Genomic DNA, 23,854 nt, shown 5'->3' on the forward strand with positions numbered 1-23,854 from the left:
ACAAAAATCCTATGGCTAACATCACATTAATTGTGGAAGGCTAAATGCTTTCCCTTTAAGACTGGGAACACGCAAACATGTCCACTCTCACCACATTCATTCATCATAGTACTAAATGTTCTAGCTAGTGAAATAAGGCAAGAAAGTGAAAGAAAATGCACATAAATTGGAAGCAAATTCCAAGGAATCTATCCAAAAACTAGAACAAATAAGTGAATTCATAAGGTCACAGGATACAAAATCAACATACAGGAATTGATCACATTTCCATATAGTAACAATAAACATGCAGAAACTGAAATTAAAAACAAATGTCATTTACAATCACTCCAAAGACAACAAAATATTTAAGTATACATTTAACAAAACATGTACAGGATCTGTATGCAGAAAATTATGAAATGCTGATGAAAAAAATCAAAGAAGATCTAAATAAATTGAGATATACCATGTTCATGGATTGGAAGGCTCAACATAGAAAGATGTTAATTCTCTCCAAATTGCTATAGAGAATTAATGTAATTCCTAGTAAAACCTCAGCAAGATTTTTTTGGAGCCAGAGACAACATATTCTAAAATTTACATGGAAAGGTACAACCTGTAGAACAGCTAAAACAATCTTGACTAAAAAAAATAATAAAGTGGGATGAATCACTCTACCCAATATTACAGCTTACTATATAGATACAGTAACCAAGACAGAGGTATTGGCAGGCAGTGTGCCCACTAACACACAGATCAATGGAATAGAACAGAAAACAAAGAAACCCACACAAATATCCTCAACTGAGTTTTTCACATATGTGCAAAAACAATTCAATGGAGGAAGGAATGTCTTTTCAATAAATGGTCTGGAGCAGACAATCATTGGCATAAGGAACCATAACTTAAACCCCATACTTCATATAAAAATTGACCCAAATGGGACTTAAACATAAGATGTAAAACTATAAAACTTTTAGAAAAAAAATATGGGAGAAAAATGTTCAAGATCTAGTGCTAGGCAAATAGTTCTTAGTCTTGACACCAAAATCATCATTTATGAAAGGAAAAAAATGATAAATTGAACCTCACTGAAGTTAAAAACGTTTATTCTTTGAAGAGGTTGACAAGACAAATCACAGACAGGAAGAAAATATTTGCAAGTCACATATCTGAAAAAGGACTAGTATCTAGAGTATATGAAGAAATCTCAACACACAGCCAAGAAGTCAATTAGAAGACAGGTAAAACACATGAACATTTATTTCTCCAAAATGTGTATGCAGATGGCAATGAAGCACATGAAAAGATGTTCAACATCATTAGCCATCAGGGAAATGCAAAATGAAACCACGACATACGACTACATATCTCTGAGAATGACTAAAAAAATATATATTGACAACACCAAATGCTGATGAAGATGTAGAGAAACTGGATCACTCATACATTGTTTTGTTTTGTTTTTTTAGTTTTTATCATATACCTTTTATTCTTTGCATTTTTATTCTTTTTTTTAACATCTTTATTGGAGTATAATTTTTTTTTTATATCTTTATTGGAGTATACTTGCTTTACAATGGTGTGTTAGTTTCTGCTTTATAACAAAGTGAATCAGCTACACATATACATATACATATATCTGCATTTCTCCTCCCTCTTGTGTCTCCCTCCCACCCTCCCTATCCCACCCCTCTAGGTGGTCACAAAGCACTGAGCTGATCTCCCTGTGCTATGCGCTGCTTCCCACTAGCTATCTATTTTACATTTGGTAGTATATATAAGTCCATGCCACTCTCTCACTTCGTCCCAGCTTACCCTTCCCCCTCCCCGTGTCCTCGAGTCCATTCTCTATGTCTGTTTCTTTATTCCTGTCCTGCCCCTAGGTTCATCATAACATTTTTTTTTAGATTCCATAAATATGTGTTAGCATACAGTATTTGTTTTTCTCTTTCTGACTTACTTCACTCTGTATGACAGACTCTAGGTCCATCCACCTCACTACAAATAATTGCTTTACATTGTTGTGTTAGTTTCTGCTGTATAACAAAGTGAATCAGCTATATGTATACATATATCTCCGTGTCTCCTCCCTCTTGCGTCTCCCTCCCACCCTCCATATCCCACCCCTCTAGGTGGTCACAAAGCACCGAGCTGATCTCCCTGTGCTATGCGGCTGCTTCCCACTAGCTATCTATTTTACATTTGGTAGTGTATGTATGTCCACGCCACTCTCTCACTTCGTCCCAGCTCCCCCTTCCCCTCCCCATGGATCACTCATACACTGTTGATAAAAATGTAAAATATATGGGATTGTGGCTGTTGCCACCCTGGAAAAGTCTCTCATAAAACTAAACATATAGTTATAATATGGCAATTGCATTCTTGGATATTCATCCCAGAGAAATGAAAACTTATGTTCACATAAAAACATGTACATGAATGTTCATAGCAGTCTTATCCATAATAGACAAAACCAGAGTTCACCCAGGTGTCCTTTGAAAGGTAAATGGTTAGACATGCTGTCAGCCGTACGTACCATGGAATACTACCCAGCAATGAAAAGGAACGGACCACTGATACACACAGCGCCTTGGATGAACCTCCATGGAATTAGGCTGACTGAAAACAGCAAATTCCAAATGGTAACATACTGGATGATTCCATTTATATAACATTTTGGAAGTGACACTTTTTTAAAGAAATAGTGGACAGATTAGGGGTCACCAGGAGTTAAGAATGCGGCAAAAGGGAAGTGGGTGTGGCTATAAAAAGGTCAGCATGAGGGATCCTTGCGGTGTTGAAATATTCCAGTGTCCTGACTGGGCTGGTGGATACGCAAACCTACACAGGTGACAACATTGCATAAAACTCAATACATCCACTCTCACACCCATACAGACAAATGAATATAAGTAAAAATGGGGAAATAGAAATGAGGTGGGTTAACTTATGGTTACCAAGGGGGAAAGGAGGGAGGGATAAATTGGGAGATTGTGATTGACATATACACACTACTGTGTATAAAATAGATAACTAATAAGAACCTACTGTATAGCACAGGGAACTCTACTCAACACTCTGTAATGACCTATAAGGGAACAGAATCTAAAAAAGAGTGGATATATGTATATGCATAGCTGATTCACTTTGCTGCACAGCAGAAACGAACACAACATTGTAAATCAACTATACTCCAATAAAAATTTATTAAAAAAACAAAAGCAAGCATTCAGAGAACAAAAATAAATAAATAAGATGGGCTGATTGTATCAATGTTAATATTGTGGTTGTGATATGTTACCATTGGGGGAAATTCGACAAAGCATACAGCAGATCTCTATTATTTCTAACAACTTAATGTGATCCACAAATTTCCCCATAAAAATTAAATTAATCCTGATTAAAAACATTTTAAACATTTTAATCCTGATTAAAAACATTTTAAAACTCTATATTAATCCTAACTCTCTTCTGTTTCTATTCTAGAAACAAAGAATTTGTGGGTGACATTTCTATAGGTGCTCATTGTGGAGTAACATTAAATACAAAACAAGTCTTTGTATCCATTTTAAGAGGGTTTTGAGAAGAGATTTTTTCAGATGCAATATGTAGGATGTAAAAGCAAGGGATTTGTGGGATTCTGGTTTATATAAATTATCTGGTTGATACAGACAGACTTTCACTCTTTGCCCATTCCTAAAATAAGAGGATTAAACATGGACAATTTGTAAATGCCATTCTTTTTTTTTTTTTTTGGCTGTGTTGGATCTTTGTTGCTGCATGCGGGCTTTCTCTAGTTGCGGAGAGTGGGGGCTACTCTTCGTTGTGGTGCGTGGGCTTCTCATTGCGGTGGCTTCTCTTGTTGTGGAGCACAGGCTCTAGGTGCACAGGCTTCACTGGTTGTGGCACGTGGGCTCAGTAGTTGTGGCTCGTGGGCTTAGTAGTTGTGGCTCAGGGGCTCTAGAGTGCAGGCTCAGTAGTTGTGGCGCACTGGCTTTGTTGCTCTGTGGCATGTGGGATCTTCTTGGACGAGGGCTCAAACCTGTGTCCCCTGCATTGGCAGGCGGATTCTTAACCACTGGACCACCAGGAATTCTATGTGTTCATTCCACTGTAATCTTCGATTTACTCATTTATTATCCACCATGAAAAGTGTTAGTGTAGAAAAAGAAACAAGTGGAAGTTGATATATAATTTGCTCCTTTCTCTAGACTCCCATGTATTCTTTTGGTCTAAATTGGAATGCATTTGTGAATTTCCTCTTAACAACCAGGTTTAGCCATACTTTAAACCAAAACATTTAATTTTCTTTCCTTTGTAACAACTTGAGAGGTGACGGGTTGGGGATGGAATGAAAATGTGGATAACTGCATAACCCTTTTTGAATGACAAATTCCTACAAAAACACTGGATGCCCGACTCAATTATAAACTGTAAAAATGATTTGCTATCCAAAGTAAGTAAATTTGGGACTGACCTATTGTTTTGAATCAACTCCATCACAGCTTCCTGAAGTTATCCATGAGTAATCGAGAGCTGGGAAAATCACTCTAAACAGTTTAAATAAAGGTCGAGATGATTTTTCCAAGTGCCTTAAATTACATGAGAAGTAACAACACAGAGGCAGGTGCACACACACAGAAAGGCATAAGCCCTGTGATGATGCCTGCTGTCGAGTAGCATCAAATACAAAACAAGTGTATGACCAGCATCCTGGGGCTGGTGGATTATGAGACTCTTGCTAATACTTTTGGCCTGACTCCAAGGACAACATTTGAGTAAAGGTGCAGTACACTTTTGCTATTTACATATGGGAGAAAAGATCTGCTTTTCTTTCATCACTCATTCAGCAACTATTTTTTTCCTCCTTTCCCCCTCTCCTTCCTTCCTCCCTCCCTCTCTCCCTCTCTCCTTCCTTTCTCCCTCCCTCCCTCCTTTCTCCCTCCCTTCTTCTTTCCTCCCTTTTTCCTTCCTTCCTCCCTTCCTTCCTCCCTCCCTCCCTCTCTCTCTCTCCCTCTCTCTGTCTCACACACACACAAAGGAACATGAGCAAAGGGGACAATAAAATAGCCTGGCTGGGATGGGATGGAGTATGCAGGATGGAGGAAGTCACAAAAGATGAGGGTGTACAGGTAAAGAAAAAATGGTATGTTAACGGATGGACAAGAGGAAAATACATCAAATGAGAAAACTCCAGTACAGAGGTGTGCTGGTAAAAGTTTAACAACTGACTCTTCAGAACGAAACTGCATACATATGTGTACATATATAAACTAATTATAAATGTTAATAGCACGAAGGATGTGTATCAAGCAATTAACAGTAACAAAAATACAAAAATCTACATCCTACACATCATTCTAAGTATACTCTACATACTTACACAACTACGCGTTATTCATCTAGAACTTCAGTGTGACTTGCTATTTCTTTTTTAAAAACAGCTTTATTGAGATACGTCACATATCATACAATTTACCCATTGAAAACGTACAATTAAATGGTGTTTAGTATATTCACAGATATGTGCAACCATCATCAGGGTCAATTTGAGATATTCATCACCTCGAAGAGAAACCCCATACCCTTTAACTATCATTCCCCTTCTCCCTTCCTCCAGCCCAAGACAATCATTAATATACTTTCTGTCTCTATAGAGTTTCTGGTTCTGGACTTTCATATGAAGAAAATCATACAAGATGTAACCTTTTAAGTCTGGGTACTTTCACGTAGCATAATATTTTCAAGGTTCACACATGTTATAGCATGTATCAGTATTTCATTCTTTTTTTATGTCTGAAAATATTCTGTAGTATGGATAGACCACATTTTGCTCATCCATTCATCTGTTGATGGACATCTGGGTTGTTTCCACCTTTTGAGTAATATGAACAATGTGCAATAAACATTTATGTATTTATCCACATTTTTGTGTGGATATATGTTTTCATTTCTCTTAGGTATTTACCTAGGAATGGAACTGCTAGGTCATACAGTAACTCTACGTTTAATCACTGAGGAACTGCCAGACTCTTCCAAAGCAGCTGCACCATTTTACATTCCCACCAGCAATGCACGAGGGTTCTAATTTCTCCACATCCTCCCAACATTTGCTGTTATCTGACTCTTTGATTTTAACCATCCTAGTGGGTGTGAAGCAGTTTTGTGGTTTTGATTTGCTTTTCCCAGATGACTAATGATGTCAAGCATCTTTTCATGGGCTTGTTGGCCATTTGTATACTTCCTTGGAGAAAGGTCTGTTAGATCCTTTGCCCATTTTAAAATTGTTTTTTTTTTAATTATTGAATGATAAAAAAGTTCTTTATATATTCTAGAAACATGTCCCTTATCAGGTACATGATTTGCAAATATTTTACCCCATTTTGTGGACTTTCTTTTCATTTTCTTGATAGTGTTCTTTGAAACACAAAATATTTAATTTTAGTGAAGTCTAATTCATCTATTTTTTTCCCTGATGCTTATGATGTCACATCTAAGGGCTCTCTGTAATCCAATATTATGAAGATTTACCCTTATGTTCACTTCTAAGAGTTTTAAAGTTTTAGCTCTTACATTTTAGGCCTTTGATCTAATTTAGTAAATTTTTGTATATGGTGTGTGGTAAGGGTCCAATTTCACTCTTTTGCATATATCTATCCAGTCTTCCCAGCACCGTATGTTGAAAAGACTATTTTCCCCACTGAATGCTCTTGGCACCCTTATTAAATGTCAAACCATAAATGTTTGGGTTTATTTCTAGACTCTCAATTCTATTCCATTCATCTATATGTCTATCCTTAGGCCAGTACCACACTGTCTTGATTCCCATCGCTTTGCAGTGAGCTTTGAAGTCAAAAAGTGTGAGTCCTCCTATTTCTTCTTTTTCACGATTGTTTTGGCTATTCTGGGCCCCTTGCAATCCCATATGAATTTCAGAATTATCTTGTCAATTTCTACAAAGACGTCAACTTAGATTCTGATGGGAATACCTTTGAATCAGCAGATCAGTTTGGGGAGTATTGTGATACAGACTGAATGTTTGTGTCCCCTCAAAATTCATATGCTGAAATCTAACCCCCAGTGTGATGGTATTAGGAGGTGGGGCCCTTGGGAGGTGATCAGGTCATGAGGGTGAAGCCCTCATGAATGGGATTAGTGTCCTTATAAAAGAGACCTCAGAGAACTCCCTTATCCTTTCCACCACGTGAGGACAAAGCAAAAAGATGGCCATCTATGAACAAGAAAGCAAGCTCTCACAAGACACCAAATCTGCCAGCATCTTCATCTTGGAATGCCCAGCCTTGGAATGCCCAGAAATAAATTTCTACTATTTATAAGCAACCCAGTCTATGGCATTCTGTTTTAGCAGCCTAAAAGGACTAAGGCAGTTAACAATGTTAAGCCTTCCAATCCATGAACATGGGATACTTCCCCAATTATTTAGATATTCTTTCAGCAATACTTTTGTTGTTTTCAGAGTATAAGTTTTGCATTTCTTTTGTTAAATTTATTACTAAATATTTTATTCTTTTTGATGCTATTGAAACTGAAATTTTCTTATTTTCATTTTCAGATTATTCATTGTTTGGGCTTAGAAATATAATAAATTTTTTGTGTTTTGATCTTGGCCCTGCAACCTTGCTAGCTTTATTAGTTCTAATAATGTTTTAGCAGATTCCTTAGGATTTTCTATATACAAGATCATCTCATCTGTGAATTGGGGTAGTTTTACCTCTTCCTTTCCAATCTGGATGTCTTTGATTTCTTTTTCTTGCCTGGTCAGAACCTCCAGTACCATGTGAATAGAATTGGCAAGAATGGACCATCTTCTCTTGTTCCCAGTCTTAGACAGAAAGCATCCAGTCTTTCACCATTAAATATAATGTTAGCTGGGGTTTTTTCAGATATCTTTTGTCAGGTTAAGGGAGTTACCCTATATTCCTAGTTTGTTGAGTGTTTTCATCATGAAAGAGTATTGGATTTTGAAATTCCTTTTTCTGCACCTATTGGGATGATCATGTGATTTTTTTTGCTTATATTCTATTGATATGACATATTACATTAATTGATTTTTGGATGTTAAGGCAACCTTGCATCCCTGGCATAAATCCCACTTGGTTATGATGTATAACTCTTTTTATATGTTGCCTGATTCAGCTTGTTAGTATTTGGTTGAGAATTTATACATCCATATTCATAAGAGGTATTGGTCTGTAGTTTTCTTTCCTTGTGGTGTCTTAGTCTGGTTTTAGTACAGAGTAGTACTGGCCTCACAAAATAAATTGAGAAGTGTTCCTTCCTCTTCTATATTTTTGGAAAAGATTGTGAATAATTGGTATTAATTATTCTGTAAATTTTTGGTAGAATTCATCTGTGAAACCATCTGGGCCTGTGCTACTCTTGGTGGGCAGTTTTTTCTCTTCACTTGTTATAGATCTACTCAGATTGTCTATTTCTTCTTGAGTCAATTTCAGTAGTTTGTGTTTTTCTAAAATTTGTCTATTTCATCTAAGTTATCTAATTTGTTGGTTTAACTGCTTATAGTATTTCTTTATAATTTTTTTTATATCTATAAGGTTGGTAGCCCCCCTTTAATTTCTGATTTTATTAATTTAAATCTTTCCTATTTTTTCTCAGTCAAGCTATCTAAAGTTTTGCCAGTTGATCTTTTCAAAGAACAAGCATTTGGTTTCATTGATTTTCACTATTGTTTTTCTATTCCCTATTTCATTAATTTCTGCTCAATCTTTATTATTTCCTTACTTCAACTTGCTTTAGGTTTAGTTTGCCCTTCTTTTTCCAGTGCTTTAAGTTGGAAGGTTATGTAGTGTTTTGATATCTTTCTTCTTTTTTAGTATAGGTATTTACAGTTATAAATTTCCCTCTAAGCACTGTGTTAGAGTGCAGCCCATAAGTTTTGGTATATTATGCCTTAATTTTCATTCATATACAGGTATTTTCTGATTCCCTATTGATTTCTTCCTTGGCCTGATTATTAAGGAGTGTTACTTAATTTCCACATCTTTGTGAGTTTTCCAACTTATTTTGCTATTGGTTTTTAATTTCATTCCATTATAGTCAGAGAATATATTTTGCATTACTTCTGTCTTTTAAAATTTACTTAGGTCTGTTTTACAGCCAAGCATATGTTCTGTCCTGGAGAATGTTTCATATGTGCTTGAGAAGAATACAGTCTGTTGTTGTTGGGTGGAGTGTCCTATGGATGTCTGTTAGGTCTATAGTGTTGCTCAAGTCTTCTACTTTCTGGTTGATTTGATCTTCTATTTGTTCTATCCATTACTGAAGGTGTTGTATCAAAGTCTCCAGTTATTACTGTTGAATTGTACACTTCTCCCTTCACTGATGTCAATTTTTGCTTCATGTATTTTGGTGCTGTGTTATTTTGGCACGTACATGTTTAAAACCATTATATCCTCCTGATGGGAAGAACTTTAAAAAAAAATCATTTTAAAATGTACATCTTTATCTGTAGCAAAATTTTGACTACTTATTTCTTCAAAAATCATTATCCATTTTTATTATTCAAATAAATCAGCCCACGAATAAATGCTTGATTGGAATTTTTGTATAAGTTAACCAGTAAAGTGAAAGTAAAAAAACAAAGCTCTATCTTGGAACGTTACTCAAAATGAGCAACTTCTTTGCTTTTAGATAGTGGAAGAATATGTCTTCAATTTTTTTGTGCTATGTACAGTGTCATGGCTATGGCCCTCCTGGGTTCTTCGAAAAGCCCTTTGCTAATTCCTGTAGGAAAAAGGGCTGCACTCTGGCTCCCCCTGCCAGAAATTCCACATCAGACTTGAGAGGCACACAGGGGAGAGGCTGAGATCAAGCTCTTCAATCAGAAATGTAAACAGATAAGGAAGAAGGAGGTGGTGATGTGCTTTCCATCAAAACACCTGCCCAGGTGTCAGATCTCCTGAGGCCACCCTTTTTTTTGGGGGAGCTACATACCCCCACGAAGCCTAGGCAGAGACTAGAAGGATGTCCAATTAGCGGTCAGGTCACACTCACAGCAAGATAGCCCGGCTTTCCAGAAAACAAGAATAAATCACACTGTCCCTGCAATGTGATGCATCTATTTACAAAGGATTTAGGGTCAGAAAAACACGGGTGTGATCATGGGCAAGCACAACATAAATCACATTATTGTTTGCTTACAGGGAAAGATACCTCTCCCAGTTACATGCTTGATGTGGCTGGAGAGGAAGAGCTCACATTTCCTACAAAACTGGACGCTGTTTTCACATCCCTTTGTTGTGACACATAAGCTACGGCTTAGGTTCCTTGAGATTCTTCTCTACACAGGAAAGTGTTCCCCATGTAGCCAAAGATTGATTTTGACCAAGAAGAAACAAGACATATTCTTTACCTCCATCGTCCAGTGCGTCTCATCCTTTCCTCTTTTAACCATTAATTCTAAAGTGCTATGAAAAACAGAAATTTAATGATTTCCTAATGGTTAAGAGCAAGGTTAGAATCTGATGCCAGCACCTGCCAGCTGCATGACTTTGGAAAAGTTCCTTAACTCTCAAGGCCTCAGTTTCCTTACCTGTAAAGTGGGGATAAAATAGTACCTGTCTCTCAGTCATGGCTGTCAGTAAATGAACAAACGCATGTGATGTGCTCAGAGCAGTGCCTTGTACACAGCAAGTGCTCAAAGAAGTTTGCAATCCTCACCATCATCATCATCACGCAGCAGTTAGTATTAGTTTTGCATAAAAATATTAAAGAGCACATTTCCATCTCATGTTTGAACATATATCAAAATGAACTAAATATATAACTTTTATGAAATTTTCCACCTAAATTTCTAATTCTTGGCAATACGAAGTAGGACAAATATTTTAATTCACTCCATACTGAAGCAGGACCCTATGAGGCCTGTCCAGGGCCACCTCCCCCTCTGCCCAAATATCCTCCGCCTGCCTTTTGTCTGCAGAAGAACTTTTGGTCAAAGAATACATTTAATCAGAGAAGTGAGAAAATGCAAGAGCAAAGGAAAACAGTCAAACAAGACCAAATAATAATAGTTTAGTCATTAAGCAAAGTCAAGGACCTTTAGTTCCTCCTTAAGGGCTATAGATAATATTCTGAGCCATATCCTGTAAGCTGTCCTGTAGGTACTGAAACCCCCACCAGGTGGAAGAAGTTAACTACATGATAACCAGGCTGTAGACATCACATAAGCTGCCACAATTCTGAGAACTGTCCTCAAGGAAATGGGAACAAGCCGACCCTGGAACTGAAGATTAACTGTACTTAAAACAATCAAGATGATGCTGGTCAGACCACTGATGACCAATTTCAAGATGACTGTCAGAGCTGCCTGTGCTGTTTCTGCATGTAGCCCCCTCCCTCAGCCTATAAAAGCTCTTGCCCCCTGATCAGCAGGGGGGAATTGGCCTTTGGACATGAGTCCCCTTCTCCCCCAGTTACCAGCCTCCAAAATAAAGCAAACTTTCCTTTCCACCAACCTTGCCTCTCAAGTATTGGCTTTTGAGTGGTGAGCAGCCAGACCCAACTTTCGGTAACAATACTGCAGTGATGGAGGATATATTTGTTTCCTTTATAATAAAATTATTACCCAACTATATTAAAATTAAAAACAAAGACAAGAATGCATGTTCACTGTGGCCGTGCCTGTGACAACAAAACAATGGAGATGGCCTGACCGCCTCTCGGTGCAGGTAAATACAGTGACTATGGGGAACTACACGCAGCCGCCAGAAGAATGAGGGGCTCCCTGTATATACTTCCATGGTAATGTCTCAGATAATATCACTGAGCAGGGAAAACGCCACAGACAAAAGTATACAGTATAAGCATGTTTAAAAATAAAACTGTATGTTTGTGAATGTACATGCACACCCACATGTACGTAAACATATACGCATATAAGAGGGTCTGAACACAACTCATCCTAAAGGGATCACATGTGTGATGGGGAGTGGCAGGCAGACAGTGAGAGGGGAGACGTCCAGTTTTATTCCAATTCATGTATCACCTGCATCTTTTCCAATGAGAATCTATTAATCTGTTATTTCATATTAAAAAAAAAAAGGAAACAACAACAAAAAAGCGCCTTTTCCGTTAAGACAATGTACTTATCAACACATGATGCATTATATTATATTGATCTGCATCTGAAAAGCATTGTTAGGCTTTCATTTTAAAAACACTGTAAGAGGGGCTTCCCTGGTGGCGCAGTGGTTGAGAATCTGCCTGCCAATGCAGGGGACACGGGTTCGAGCCCTGGTCTGGGAAGATCCCACATGCCGCGGAGCAACTGGGCCCGTGAGCCACAACTACTGAGCCTGAGCGTCTGGAGCCTCTGCTCCATAACAAGAGAGGCCGCGATAGTGAGAGGCCCGCGCACCGCGATGAAGAGTGGCCCCCACTCGCCGCAACTGGAGAAAGCCCTCACACAGAAACGAAGACCCAACACAGCCAAAAATAAACATAATAAATAAATAATAAATAAAAAATTAAAAAAAAAAACAAAACACTGTAAGAATGTGAAAGTAAATCCCAAACTTCTGCAGGATGAATTGAAAGAATTAGGTCATAACTGAAAACAGATTTTTAAACAAATTTTTGATGCTGTGCAATATTTCATTGTACCAGCAGTCGTAAATTAAACAAAACATGATGAGGCATTTAAAAAGACATTTGAAAACCCATAATGGTTTTAATTGTCATTAACCTAAAACGGCATGTTTACTTAAAACCCCCAGGTAATTTTTTATCTTCCTCTGGGGCTCTTAGGAAAAGAACCGCTGGGATACACTCGCTGATTCACTCACAGGCCAGGATGGCACCCAGCCCTGGATGTGGCCTTGTTCCTTGTGGGGTTCTGCCAAGTAGGGAATGATGGGAAACGCCAGTACTCGGAGGAAAACTGACGGGATGCCAAGAGAACAACAGCAGCTGGGAGCCTTTCCGATAGGGGGATGGGGGGAGGCCCTTCCCTGGAGGTACTGACACCAGCTGGGACCTGGGACCCTTTGCTACAGTGCTTGCACCTGGACAAACGTCTCTTTGAGCAACAAAATATAAAGAAACTATATGGGACTAAAAATAATTGCATGCATGTGCAGCTGGGGCAAATTATGGACAACAAGATACAAAGAGACCAAAAAGCCCAATTGTCACTTCTGAAGAGCCGGGAGCAAAAGCCCATGTAAGGAGCCAGCTCACCAGCCTCTCAGGTAGCGAGTTAGCAATGGAACTTATTACTTGTTCTCCCTTCCCCTGCTGCAGCAGGGGCCCCAATAAAGCCTTGCCTGAATTTCTTGTCTGGCCTCTGATTGATTTTGATTAAGGAGGCCAAGAACCCTGGTCAATAACTGTACCACCTACTCTGGAATCTGGAGGATGGGAAGGAACCACCTGCAGGAGGCTGAGGCTAGGATCTGCCTGGGGTCAGATAGAGCCTGGGATTCCAATGGCTGGTGAGGCAGGGGTGCGGGAAGCTGGGGGGCAGGGAGCGGTGAGGGAGGGGCTTTACCATAGGAGGCTGAGGGGAGGGACAGGAGACTCCAGCGGAGGGTGAGCTGGGAGGAATGGGTGGAGGGATGCCAAGGGCACCCAGGAAGCTGGTGGCGGAAGGAGGAGGGGGGGGAGGCTGAGGGGAAGAAGGGAGGCTGGGAGGGAGGGGTCGGGAGGGGGCCACCAGGGAAGGTTGGCCAAGAGGGAGGAGCCATGACGGAGCACGGAGTACAGGCTACAAGGAGGGCGGCCCTGCATTCCATGTGCAATGGAACGGAAGCACACAACTAATTTATATTTAAGAAGCTCTCTCTCTCTCTGTGAAACCGAGTCTCCCTAAAACTGAGTTCCTCTGCCGAGTGTAGGATTAACTTCTCTTATCCCAAATGTTATTCCCTTTCTTCTCCTGAACCTGCTCCCCTCAAGACTGAGGAGTATCAAAGACAAGGGGATTGAAGCCGAGTACAAGCCCTGAGACGCTGTCCTTGAAGTAGAAGTCTTTGCTTTAGTCTCCCAGGCCTCCCCTGAGTCTCAAAGGGCTGCTCCAGTGACTGATTAGGACACGTGAGGATGGAGAAACAAAGAGTAGCTTTTGGGCCGGGAAACTGGGAACAATTTAGTCTATAAACCAGCCACACAGCAGAGTCCCCGAACTCCCAGTTCCCTGAAAGATACAGACACATATTCCTAAGCTGTTGTTACGGGAAGCAGTGGTTAAGAGTCTGCCTGCCAACACAGGGGGACACGGGTTCAAGCCCTGGTCCGGGAAGATCCCACATGCCGCGGAGCAGCTAAGCCCGTGCACCACAGCTGCCAAGCCTGCGCTCTAGAGCCCTCAAGCCACAACTACTGAAGCCCATGTGCCTACAGCCCGTGCTCTGCAGCAAGAGCCCACGGCAATGAGAAGCCCGTGCACCGCAACGAAGATCCAATGCAGCCAAAACTAAATAACAAAATATTAGCAATTCAATTGCAACATAATATGTATGCCTTAAATGTGCCTGGACCAAGGAAGGTCTATTTCTGTAACGCAAAGGTAGTTCAGCATTAGGAAGTCTATTAATGCAAATCACTACACTAATAAACTAAAGAGGAAAGCTGTATGATCATCTTTACAGATGTTGAAAAGACAGTGATAAAACTTACATGCATTCCTGATTTAAAAAAAAAATCTTAGAAAGTCAGGCTAGGGAATTCCCTGGCAGTCCAGTGGTTAGGACTTGGTGCTTTCACTGCAGGAGCCTGGGTTCAATCCCTGGTAGGGGAACTAAAATCCCAAAAGCTATGTGGTGCGGCCAAAAAAAAAACTTAAAAAAAAAAAATAAAGTTAGTTTAAAAAAAAAAGTCAGGCTAGAAGGAAATGCCTTATGTTAATAAGGGCACCTCTGGGAAGCTGACAGTGAAAACTACACTGAATGGTGACCCATCATGTCAATCCTCTTCACTCTCCATCCTATAAAAATCAGGAATAAAACAACGCTATAAAAAAGGGCTGTTGGGCTTCCCTGGTGGTGCAGTGGTTGGGAATTCGCCTGCCAATGCAGAGGACACGGGTTCGAGTCCTGGTCCGGGAAGATCACACATGCGCGGAGCAACTAAGCCCGTGAGCCACAACTACTGAGCCTGCGCATCTGGAGCCTGTGCTCCGCAACAAGAGAAGCCACTGCAATGAGAAGCCCACGCACCGCAGTGAAGGGTAGCCCCTGCTCACTGCAACTAGAGAAAGCCTGTACGCAGCAACAAAGACCCAACGCAGCCAAAATAATAAAATAAATAAATAAATATATTAAAGAAAAAAAAAAGGGCTGTTATTAGTCACCCCTTTCCCCCGAAAATCCTCAACATGAATAAAGGGTAACATGGGGCCTAGGCTGGTCCAGATTCCCGTGGAAAAATGACCTGAAAGTTCTGTGCTATGTCACTGCTTTCTTGGAGACCACAGAGCAATGTGGAAATACCTTGCTTGTCCTGTGGAAGTGGGCCCTCAGGGGAGCTGTGTGCTGGCACGCAGGCCTTGGGTCTCTGTGAAAACAAAGATGCTCTAAAAACACCTGTTTGAAAACAGGCTTTGGCCTTGTGTCAGGTGCTCCCCAGGCACCTCTTCTGTGAGAGCAGGGCAGCCGCGGTGGGTGACAGGCAGATGGAGCTGCCGGGCCTTCTCCCTGCTGCGTCTCCTATCGTGTGTCCTTCTATGAAGCTCAGTCAGGGATTAGGTTAAAAGCCTAATGCTAAGTACGTCAGACAGAGAAAGACAAATACTGTATGATTTCACTTACATGTGGAATCTGTAAAACAAGACAAATGAACAAACATAAAACAAAAACAGAGTTATAGATACAGAGAACAAACAGGTGGTTCCCAGAGGCGAGGGGATGGGGGTACGAGAGAGATGAAGAGGTACAAACTTCCAGTTGCAAAATAAATGAGTCACAGGTATGAAATGTACAGTATGGGGAATACAGTCAATAATTATGTAATATCTTTGTATGGTGACAGATCGTAACTAGACTTATCTTGGTGATCATTTTTGAAGGTATAGAAATATCAAATCACTGTGTTGTGTAACAGGAACTAACACAGTGTTGTAGGTCAATTATACCTTGAAAACAAACAAACTCATAGAAAAAGAGATCAGATTTTACAGAGGCGGGGGTGCGGGGAGGGGGAATCGGGTGAAGGTGGTCAAAGGGTACAAACTTCCAGTTATGAGATAAATGTAATGTACAATATGATACATATAAATAACACTGCTGTACGTTGTATATGAAAGTTGTTAAGATAGTAAATCCAAAGAGTTCTCATCAAAAGGAAAAACATTTTTTTCTATCTTTTAAATTTTGTATCTATATGAGATGATGGATGTTCACGAAACTTATTGTGATGATCATTTCATGATGTAAGTCAAATTGTTATGCTGTATGGGGAAAGAAGCTAAAAAAGGAGTTGATATGTGTATATGTATAACTGATTCACTTGGCTGTACAGCAGAAACTAACACAACATTGTAAATCAATACTCCAAAGAAAAATTTTTTAAAAATCGTTATGCTGTACACCTGGGTACACTGCTGTATGTCAATTATATCTCAATAAAACTGGGGAAAAAAAGCTTATTGCATTGCACGGTACTGAATGCCTACTGAAACCCATATCAATCAATGTAAAAAGTTAAGAAAAAAATACGCTCTATAAATATTCATAACGAAGGGAAAGAACCTTTATCTTCACAGCTTATGTGGCTGTCCACCTAGAAACTAAAAGATAATTTTGAAAAACTTTTAGAGTTAACAAAAAATTTCAACATACAAAATATACAAAAGTCAACAGCATTTTGGCTTCCGGAAAGATGGAGGAGATGTACTTTTCCCTATTCTTCTGAGTACAACTAAAAACACTGGACATTGTATATAAAACATACATTAAAGACTCCGAAAAGTAAAAAGAAGACAGACTGGTTATGGACTTCGGGACCCAGAGAAGGGCACAGTGGTGAGTTTCCTGAGTTTTTTGGTTTTGCTTCCTATATCCCAGACTTGGAGATGAAAACTCAGAGCCTCCCAAATTCCGTGGTGTTGAAGGAGGCCACGTGGGGAGCCTGGGCTTCCACCCACCCCTGGCAGTAAGGAGGCCCCCTCTGCTCCCAGGTAAGGTGGAAAGTCAGGGCTTTCCGCACTGCCTGGCGGTGATGAGGCCATCTCCCCACCCCATGTCAGTACAAGCCACTTGGGGAGCAGTAGGGTCTACCCTTCCCAGCCAGAGAGGTATCAGTGGAGGCTTTCTGGAGAGCTGGAACTCCCACCTCCACGTAGGAGAAAATATTCAAGGTTTAGGGATAGGCAAAGAGTTCTTAGACTTGACACCAAAACCGTGATCCATAAAAGCATCAATTGATAAATAAGACTTCATCAAAATTTTTTAAATTTACCCTGCTGAAGACCCTATTAAGAGGATGAAAAGACAAACTACAGACTGGGATAAATATTTGCAAACCACATATTCAACAAAGGACTAGTATCTAGAATATAAAGAACTCTCAAACCTCAACAGGAAAAAAAAAAAACGGAAAGAAAATAAGCAAAACACATGAACAGACATTTTACCAAAGAGGATATACAGATAGCAAAGAAGCACATGAAAAGATGTTTAACATCATTAGCTATCGTGGAAACACAAATTAAAACTACAATAGGGCATCACTCTATGCTATGAGAATGACTAAAGTAAAAAAAAGTGACAACAGCAAATGCTGATGAAGATGCAGAGAAACCGGATCACTCGTACATCACTGGTGGGAATGCCAAAAGGTACGGACAACCTACAGAGCAGTTTGGCACCTACCATACAACCAGCAACTGCACTCCTGGGCATTCATCTCAAAGAACTGAAAATTGGTGTTCACACAGAAACCTGCACAGGAATGTTCATAGCAGCTTTATTCATAATAGTCAGAAGGTGGAATTCGTTCGGATGTCCTTCCACAGGTGAATGGTTAAACCGGTCCATCCAATCAGAGCAACACTGCTCCATGGAATAAACAGCGAGAAACTATCAGCATGTGCAACAGCCTGGATAAATCTCCAGAGAATCATGCTGAGTGAAAATAGCCAGTTCCAAAAGCCTACAAATTGTACGATTCCACTTATATGACATTTTGGAAATAAAAAAAAAAAAGAAATGGAGTGTTCTAGTGGACGAGCGATTGCCAGGCATTAAGGAGGGAGTGCGGGCAGAAAGGAAGTAACTGTGGCTATTAAAAAAGCAACAGGAGGGGCCTATAACGTGGTAGAAATGTTCTATGTCTTGACTGCATCACTGTCAATATCCCAGTACGATACTGTACGATACTTCTGCAAGATGTTACCATTGGGGAAAACTGGGTAAAAGCTACATAGATTTCTCTGTATTATTTCTGTGTGTGAATCTACAGTTATCTCAAAATGAAAAGTTTAATTAAAAAATCAATAGCTTACCTATATTATAGCAATAACCAATTATAAAATAGAGTGAAGAAAACTACCACTGACATTAGCATCAAAAACTACAAACAAACTAGGAATTAGTAGAAGATGTTTAAGCACTGTATGAAAAAGGCTAGAAGACTTCCCTGAAGGCTGGAAGAGACATAACCTGGTCCTAAATCAAAAGACTTAATATGATAAAGATCTCAATTCTTTCCCAATTTACCTCTACATTCAATTCTGCTTCTATTAAAAATAACTCCACCGCACTGATGACCAGGGGGAGCAAATTAAAACACAGTGAGATGCAATTTTTCATCCTTCAGGTTGGCAAACATTTTCAATATTGGTGACATCTAATCTTGGCAAGGGTTGGACGTGCTCGTCTCCAGGGACCGCAGGCAGAAATGATCGTGAGTACAAACCTTTCTGGAAGGCAACAGCTGTCAACATTTTAATGCATTTACTCTTTGTGCCATCAATTCAACTTTTAGAAAGTATCCTTCATAGATAACACACAAACGTGTCCATAGATTAATTTATAAAACAATTAAATCCAGCATTATTTGTGACATAAGAAGAGACCACTTAAGGGCCCTGCAGTTGGGGACCTGTGAATTAGTGTGTAGAATTTGCATCCACAGAATATAATGCAGGAGTTAAAAGGATGGACTAGATCTGAGGCTATTTCTCTAATTTACATACAGAAATTTCCATAAGGGTACATGCTGACACGGGGGAGTTAAAAATTTTACACTTCTGTATTTTGGGAATTTTACAATGGATACATTTCTTTGGTACTTTAAGTTTTCAGATAAATAAAACAAATACATTTCTGGCCAAACTCATCAGGAAAGGAAGAGAAATATACAACAGTATGAAAACAAAAGAAATAAGGACATAATGTTACTATGGGTATTTTAAAAACAATTCAATGCATTACTTCATATTAAAATGTGAAAAGGCCAATACAAAGAAAAAATGTTAATTCTGACAATTGATATTGTCAAATGTGGCTCAAAAGCTGAGAAAGAAATAGAAAAAAATCTGGAAGAATAGAAATTTATGCCTAATAACTTTTTAAATAAAATAGTTCTAGGTCCAGAGAATGCCAAAAGGTACGGACAACTGGCATTTATGTGCCAGTATCCATCAAGGAACAGAAAATTCCTTAGATTGAAGTTTCTTAACTAATATTTATGAAATACGATAATCATGAAACAAAATAGGGCAGGAGGAAAATGAAAGCTCCAAATTAACTGCATTTATGAATACAGATGAATAATCACAAATAAATCAGAAGATAGCATCTGGTAATATTTTAAAAGACTGTGAATCAAGGATAGAACCAGAGTCTGCTTCAACTAAAGGCTGTTGATACCAAGCTAGCTTAAAAACAAAAATACAAACAAAACCCCTTTTTATTTCAAAAAACTTGAGGAAGGAAGAGTGGCAGCAAGAAGTCAACTCCATATTGAGTAGTTAGGGTCTCCTTGGCCACTGTCACAATATTCTCCAGTAAATTCATACATACAGGATATTCATATACTTATATATCCGAATGGTAACCATCAAGGCTTGGACGTTACTGCTGTCATATAATATAAAGTTCCACATTCTTTCAGGTTTCAAACAACTTCAAAATTGAAGTGTGGTTTCCCTAGCCTATTCATCTCCAAAATAAAGTACAACCACAAGAAAGCCCTTTGTAGCCGGCTTGATTAAGAAAGCAGATATGGATCAATTGCAAGTTTTCCATGGGTATTTTTGGTTAGAATGTAGCTCTTTAATTCCCATGTGTGAGATATTCTACCCTGACTCCAAGAGACACATTAATCTCTGAGCAGAAAGTGGGAATAATTCAGTTCAACCCATATTATTTAATGCTTGCTGTGTCTAAGTCACATTAGGTATTTTAACGTGCAAAAAGTTTGTTTCTATGATAATTGTCACTCAGAGACATACATTATTTAACTTGAGGAAAGTAACAGAATATGTCTACCAAAATGTGTATTATATGGGATTCAGGTATCTAAATTTTCAGAAGGTAAAAATGATGATCAGAGAGGAAATTCCAGATTATTCAAAAATAATTTTAAAAGTTACATTATTTACTTTTAGAGGGCACACAGGGATTAGTTTTCATGACCTATTTCTATTTCCCTAATTGTATGCCTATTACGGTTTTCATATTTAATTTTTTTGTCATTTTCTACATTTGTTTCAAATGAATTTCTTCATAGAACTTAAAAACCACATAAAATTTAGTTTTATACTATGTGAAATTAGGCATAAGCCAAGTTCATTTTCACTGAGAAGAAGATAGTAATAGGGAAGAAGAAACCTGACTCCTTATTAGATCTATTCCTTTAGCTCTAACCCTTGTGCTCTGTTGCCTGTACTTAGTCATGCTGGCTCTGCACCTTTTGTAAAAGAATGTTGCCTATAGCCTGAAATATACAGGAGAGCCTATTCTCAGGACTCTGACCTTTAAGAGTCCATTCATATAGGGATAAAAAGTTGCAGAACAGAGAATAACATTTGTGTTGTTGGAGGTTTACAGGAACATTGTGACCTGGCCTAAGTGGACAGCTGCAAGAACAAAGGATTCCTGCACCAAGAAGTCTGCAACCTCGCCCTTCCCTCACCTTGCCTTTAAAAATGCTTTGCTGAAACCCTTCCGGAAGTTCGGGGATTTGGTGGGTACAAGCCACCCGGCTCTTTGCTTGGCCCTGCAATAAACCTTTCTCTGCTCCAAACTCTGATGCATACAGATGTATACTGATGCATACAGTATAGGGAAACAGGGTCTGAGATTAATACCAGGAGAAGTCAACCTTTCAAGACTGGGCACTTGCCTTTCTTTTGGATCTGGACCTCCGGGCACTGTCACTTCTTGTCACCCCAGTCACTGTCTTGGAAAATTGGAATCAGAGAAAAAAATGGCTAATCCTGTGTAGGTTGCCAGATTTTACCATATTCACCACATTTAGTACTTAGGAAAAGAGAGGCTACCAAGTTACGAACAGAAGTTAGCAAGTCGCCCTTTCTGATGGTGATGGGGCTCCAGGTTGTGTCAGTTCTTGGTAGTCCTGGGGAAATGCTGCACTACAGCGAGGATACTCTGTGTACATCATATTGGGATGAAATATGATCAGTGTGAGCTCGCCCACACTGAAGAGAAAATAACAAGACTAAGCTCTCAGTTTTGGGGACTCAGTAGGTGCTTCAGCACTCAGCCTGCACCTTACACTAGACTTGCTGGCCTTGGTAGATGAGGAATGTAAAGGGCAGCAGCTCCCCTTTGAACCTGATGGCATGGCCACTAGAAATGTAGGCACTGCCCTGCTACAGAAAAGCTTCGGGGAGTTCAGCATAGCCCCTGACCTCTCAGAAATCATGGCCACAGGTTGGCAAGTACATGGGCAGCTATGAGGGGCATGGCTCTAAAGGGTAGCCTTGTGCCTTCTCTAAGTTAAGGAAAAAAACGCCAGCACCCCCATACCCCCAGCAGCCAGGGTCACATCAGGGGTCACATTGCACCTGTACTGAATGTCATGGGACGCACTCTGATTTCTGCACCAGCCACACGCACGTGTTACCGAAGCAGGAGCCAAGTTATGATAAGGAATGATGATTACATTCAACAAACCAAAATGACCCCCTACCATGTCCATAGCACACCATCTACGGTTTTCCTAGATTGAAAAGATAGTTCTCTTTTTTAACTGAAAAATGAGAACTAAATTGTTTGGATGCACTCATTATCAAGCTTATATGTATCTCAGCACTTAAAATTGACTTATAAAATTGATTTTTAAAAATTCAGTGGAGACAAAAATCAATGCTACAAATATTAAAATAAAATCGTTACTAAAGACATTTATTTTAAAATAGCATTATACTAACATACTATTAGTAACTGACTTATGAGTAGAACCAGTTTTAATTTGGGAGAATTTTTAAAAATGAATCAACGTTAATTCCTTAAACAACACTAAAACATCAGAATAAATCCAAGGATACAATAAAATTATTTTTGAAATCATTTTCATTCAAAATCAAAGCCTATGCCCTTTATCAAAAGGTCTGCATTTCATTACTCACCAACTGACAGCCTTCTAGGGAGTTGACTAGCTGAGCGTTCTGACAGGAGAGAATTGAACCAGCCAAATTCAGCATTACACATACTGCAGAGAGCAGCATGAAAAAGGTTATCTGGAAACAAACCAAACAAGAAATTGATTATTCACTTGGAGAGACTCGAAGGAAAAATTATTTGGCTTTCAAAAAGCTTTCAGATGATCCAGTAATTACATGAATAACATTTTTATGTTTTCAAGGAAAGTATTATTTATTAAAATTTCAAATTCATATTACCTTAAATCAAATAAAAAAGGTAAAGTCTCTGAAAAGCCATAGCCAGCAGCCATGATTTTATTTGAAATATATTGTAAAATATTTTAGAAGCTAAACTTGAAAATACTATGCATTCTACAGTCTCAAAATAGTGTTATATAGTCTCAGAAATAACAAGTAATAAATTACTAAAAAAAATCAAGTGAAAGAAGTTTATTTATTAGAATGCCTTTAAGTTTATTTCTTTTTTGTTATGGAAAATTTCATACATATGCAAAACCAGAGAAAACAGTGTAACAACGCCCCACATACCCATCTCCCAGCCTGTAAATGTACTCCATATTTATTGAAAAAAATCTGCATGTAAGTGGACCATGCAGTTCAAACCTGTGTTGTTCAAGGGTCAACTGTATATATTATTCATATATTAAACATTATATTGTATTAACTAGACAATGGCACAATAGCCACAAACTCTTGACACCTCTGGGAAGGGTGAAAAGAAACAAGGGCTTGATCTGGTCTGTAATGTTTTCTACTTTAAAATTTGAAACAAAATGGTAATCCACTGATGGTAAATTGTTAACATCTCTACAAGAAAAGTGTGGGGAAAACATGTGCCTCAGATATAACTGACACTGCATAGTGGGTAATGATATTTTCCGCCCCGTACAGATGAAAATCCCAGCATTAGAACACCCCAGAGGGGAAAGCGGTCATTGAGTAAGCAGAATGCTTAGCCAGAAGGTAATTCATCCACTGAAATAAATGCAAACCAAGAAGAAATGCTTTTAAGGACCAACTATATTCACTGATAAAATAAATGCAAATTCCAGTTCAACAGAATAAAGTAAAACCGTCATCTAACCCATTGCTCTACACCACCACATACCCACCAGATTCTTCTAGATCACTCTAGTCCAGGGTTGATCAATCCACATTTTTCTTTTTTTAAGTATTTACCTCATTTCATGGTTAATTTGCAGTACCTTCCCCCCAATCATACTTATTCACCGGCTGAATAATTATCTGTTGAACCTC

General features: G+C 39.0%; 1 protein-coding gene across 11 annotated transcripts in view; it reads right to left on the reverse strand.

Moving 5' to 3' along the window:
- The window catches only part of ENTREP2 (endosomal transmembrane epsin interactor 2), a 396,616-nt gene that overhangs the window by 92,387 nt on the left and 280,375 nt on the right, over nt 1-23,854 (reverse strand). For all 11 annotated transcript variants that reach the window (XM_082386093.1, XM_082386091.1, XM_082386089.1 and 8 more), the window contains one exon: nt 22,562-22,672. In XM_082386093.1, the coding sequence (XP_082242219.1) occupies nt 22,562-22,672 (111 nt within the window). The remainder of the gene's footprint in view (nt 1-22,561; nt 22,673-23,854) is intronic.

The sequence above is a fragment of the Balaenoptera borealis genome (genome assembly GCF_965194805.1).
Source record: "Balaenoptera borealis genome assembly, chromosome: 3".
NCBI classification, from domain to species: Eukaryota; Metazoa; Chordata; class Mammalia; order Artiodactyla; family Balaenopteridae; genus Balaenoptera; species Balaenoptera borealis.